The sequence below is a fragment of the Geospiza fortis genome, unplaced genomic scaffold, assembly GCF_000277835.1.
Source record: "Geospiza fortis unplaced genomic scaffold, GeoFor_1.0 scaffold439, whole genome shotgun sequence".
Classification (NCBI taxonomy): Eukaryota; Metazoa; Chordata; class Aves; order Passeriformes; family Thraupidae; genus Geospiza; species Geospiza fortis.
This window is the reverse complement of record NW_005054618.1, coordinates 176,441-179,921: the sequence shown is the minus strand read 5'-3', so window position 1 is coordinate 179,921 and position 3,481 is coordinate 176,441. Positions and strand designations below refer to the sequence as shown.

The window sequence follows — 3,481 nt, the reverse complement described above, 5'->3', positions numbered from 1 at the left end:
CCCAGGTGGGAGCCGCTCTGCGGGGAGCCCCCCGCGCTTGGGGGCCGCGCCCCCCCAGTGCTGCCCCTTCCCCTTCCCCTTCCCTTCCCAACCAGCTGGAGCAGCTCCAGGGAAGCCTTTACTCCACGGAGGAGGGCGAGCAGGAGGAGCCGCAGCTCCTGGTGGACAATTTCCGAGCTCCACAGGAGCTGAACCAGCGCTTGGTGCTCTCGTCTTTCCCCAGGGGTGAGCGGAGGGGTGGGAAGGGCCCCGCACCCCTCACACGGCTCCTGGAGCCCCGGGTGGGCACAAGGAGCTGGATCTGAGCCCGGTTTTTCCCTTGCAGAGCCTGAGGGATATTCCACAGGTAGGGCCGGGTGGGAGGTTGGGCTGGGGGGGGGGGGGGCCCGGACCCCCCCCCCCCAGAGCCCTCAGAGGGACCCCCAGAGCTGGGGGGGACCCCGAGCTCTGTGCAGAGACCCCCCCTCATGCTGGTTTTTGCCCTGGCAGGGCGAGGAGGGGGCAGGCACAGGACGTGGGGTTCAAAGCCTCCTCCCGCCGCTCGCCCATGGACGCCGGGCACTCGCGCTGACCCCGGGCCGCGAGGAGCCGGCCCACGCCATCCCCCAGCCCCACTGCAAATAAAGCCCCTTCCCCCTCCTGGTGGCTCTTTGTGAGGAGGGAACCGGCACCTTTGAGGGGCTTTGGGGCTGGATCTCATCATCCCCAAGAAACCAGGAGCCCCCGGGTGCCCCCCAGGGCTGGAGCAGAGAATAATGGGGGGAGTGACCCCTCTCTCCCCTCCCCTTCTCCCCAGCAGCCACAGTGTCCCGTGTTTTTGTAAAACGGTTTTACTCTTCATCAAAAAAAAGATAACTTACCCCCCTGGGAGCTGAACAGGGGTGAGAAGGGCAGAGCATCCCAGCCCCGGTGTCCCCCAGCCCCAGAGCATCACCAGGGGTGGGGACCCCCCCAGGGTGACAAACACAGGGAAATGGGGGGGTCCTGCCCTGATTTCCCCCAGGGCATCTGGCCCACCCTGGCCTTCCCCAGAGGCTCAAACTGAGGGAAAGCTGTTAAAGAGAATCTGGGAACAAAGGGAAGACGGTGGTGGTCAGACCCCAAAACGCCCTGGGAACACCAGTCAGACCCCAAAGGCCCCCAGGAACTGGGCAGACACAAATTCCCCCGGAGCAGGAGGGGTGAAGGCTTTCACAGGAGTGTCTGGCTCTGGGGCCACGGCTCCCTCACCCCTCAGGAGGCACCTGCAGCGCCGAGTAGAGCATGGCCTGGCCCTCAGGCTCCTGCTTACCTGGGGGAAAAGGGGCATTTGTGAATTTGGGGGTGATTTAGGGGTTTGTGGCACCCCCCATTCAACAAGACTCATCCACCCCCATCCCAGCAGCTCTGATCCCCCCCCAGCCCCCAAAGTGACACCCTACCCACTCCCCCTTACATGAGAGGCACTTGAGGACGTTGTGGAAGGAGCCACCAGCAGTGCTGAAGGCCCAGAGGCCAGTGCAGAGCGTGAGGATGAAGATGGGGCCCAGGCTGGCCTCGTACCACGGGTTCAGGAATGTCTGGGGACACAGAGAGGCAGCTCACACCTTCCTGAATGCTCCAAGGGCAGCAAAAGGAGTGCCCAGCCCTGTGGAAACCTGTGTGCCCCCAAATCCCCCACACAGCCCCCAAATCCTTCACTGACCTCCAGCCTGGTATAACTCACCCCACAGCCCCAGGCAGGGAGTGAGGGGGGTGGGTGGGGGTTCCTGTGCCCCCCAGGACTCACCAGCCCCGAGGTGAGCAGGTGGCTGCCCACCACCAGCCCCAGGCCCCCGGCGCGGCGCCGCTCACAGGCGTCGAAGAAGATGATGCCCCAAAAGGTGTGGAGCAGCACCAGGGCCATGGTGAGGAAGGCTGTGGGGAGAGACACAGAGTCTCAGAGCCTTCCTCCTCCTCCTCCTCTTCCTCTGTGCCACGGCCCTGGCCTCACCAGAGGTGATGAAGAAGTACGGGGAGTCCCCGTGGATCCCGACGGTGCCCGGCCCCGCAGAGTCCGCCAGGATGTTGGTGATGGAGAAGAGGCCACTGATGGTGCCAAAGGAGAGCCCAGACACTGCGGGGGAGCCGGGGTCAGGGGAGCCTGCACAGCCCCGGAGGGCTCAGGGAAGGGCAGGAGAGCGGGATGCAGCACCCGGGGCTCTGCTCACCGTAAGCTGTGCGCCGCAGGGAGAGCGGGGAGCGCCCGTCCTTGCTGAGGGACGCCAGCCCTGCATCGGCCTTCCTGCCCCGCCAGAGAGACAGAGAGTGAGCTCCAACCCAGGGAGAGAGTGAGCTCCAATCCAGGGAGAGAGTGAGCTCCAATCCAGGGGGAGAGTGAGCTCCAATCCAGGGGGAGAGTGAGCTCCAACCCAGGGGGAGAGTGAGCTCCAACCCAGGGGGAGAGTGAGCTCCATCCCAGGGGGAGAGTGAGCTCCAATCCAGGGGGAGAGTGAGCTCCAATCCAGGGGGAGAGTGAGCTCCATCCCAGGGAGAGAGTGAGCTCCATCCCAGGGGGAGAGTGAGCTCCAATCCAGGGAGAGAGTGAGCTCCAATCCAGGGGGAGAGTGAGCTCCATCCCAGGGAGAGAGTGAGCTCCATCCCAGGGAGAGAGTGAGCTCCAATCCAGGGGGAGAGTGAGCTCCAATCCAGGGGGAGAGTGAGCTCCAACCCAGGGGGAGAGTGAGCTCCATCCCAGGGGGAGAGTGAGCTCCAATCCAGGGGGAGAGTGAGCTCCAATCCAGGGGGAGAGTGAGCTCCATCCCAGGGAGAGAGTGAGCTCCAATCCAGGGGGAGAGTGAGCTCCAACCCAGGGGGAGAGTGAGCTTCAATCCAGGGAGAGAGTGAGCTCCATCCCAGGGGGAGAGTGAGCTCCAATCCAGGGGGAGGGGAAGGGAGAGGGTGAGCCCCATCCCAGGGAGTTCGGGAACCCCATCCCAGGGAGAGGGGAAGGGAGATCACAAGCCCCATCCCAAGGAGAGCGTGAGCCCCAGCCCAAAGAGAAGGGAAGGGAGAGTGTGAGCCCCATCACAAGGAGAGGGGAAGGGAGAACATGAGCCCCATCCCGGAGAGCATAAGCCCCATCCCAGGCAGTGTGAGCCCCTTCCAAGAGGGTGAGCCCCATTTGAGAGAGAGCGTGAGCCTCATCCCAGACAGCGTGAACCCCATTCCAGGGAGACTGTGAGCCCCATCCCAGGAGAACATGAGCGTCATCCCAGGGAGAACGTGAGCCCCATCCCAGGGGGAGCCGCGGTGAGAGGAGAAGCTCCGCTCGTTCCCGGGGTTTAACAAGGAAAACGCTTTGTGGGGTTCCTCGGGACACAGAGCCCCAAATCTGCTCTGGCTTCCCCAAGCCCTGGGACAGCCCAGCCCCCGGCACAGCCCCCGGGCGGGCTCTTACTTGAGCATTTTGAAGCAGGCGAAGCGGCAGAGCTCCTGCAGCAGCACGGCGGCGGCGGCTCCG

The 3,481-nt window shown here is 64.3% G+C and overlaps 1 protein-coding gene across 1 annotated transcript; it reads right to left on the bottom strand.

Moving 5' to 3' along the window:
• Nucleotides 1-815: 815 nt before the first annotated feature.
• Nucleotides 816-3,475, bottom strand: APH1A (aph-1 homolog A, gamma-secretase subunit). The gene is made up of 6 exons (XM_031064718.1): nucleotides 3,419-3,475; nucleotides 2,190-2,263; nucleotides 1,973-2,095; nucleotides 1,769-1,896; nucleotides 1,436-1,559; nucleotides 816-1,291 (listed from the first exon to the last, which is right to left on the bottom strand). Exons 1-6 carry the CDS (start codon nucleotides 3,424-3,426, stop codon nucleotides 1,227-1,229), a joined length of 522 nt encoding a protein of 173 aa, XP_030920578.1. The 5' UTR covers nucleotides 3,427-3,475; the 3' UTR covers nucleotides 816-1,226.
• Between the last annotated feature and the right edge of the window lie 6 nt (nucleotides 3,476-3,481).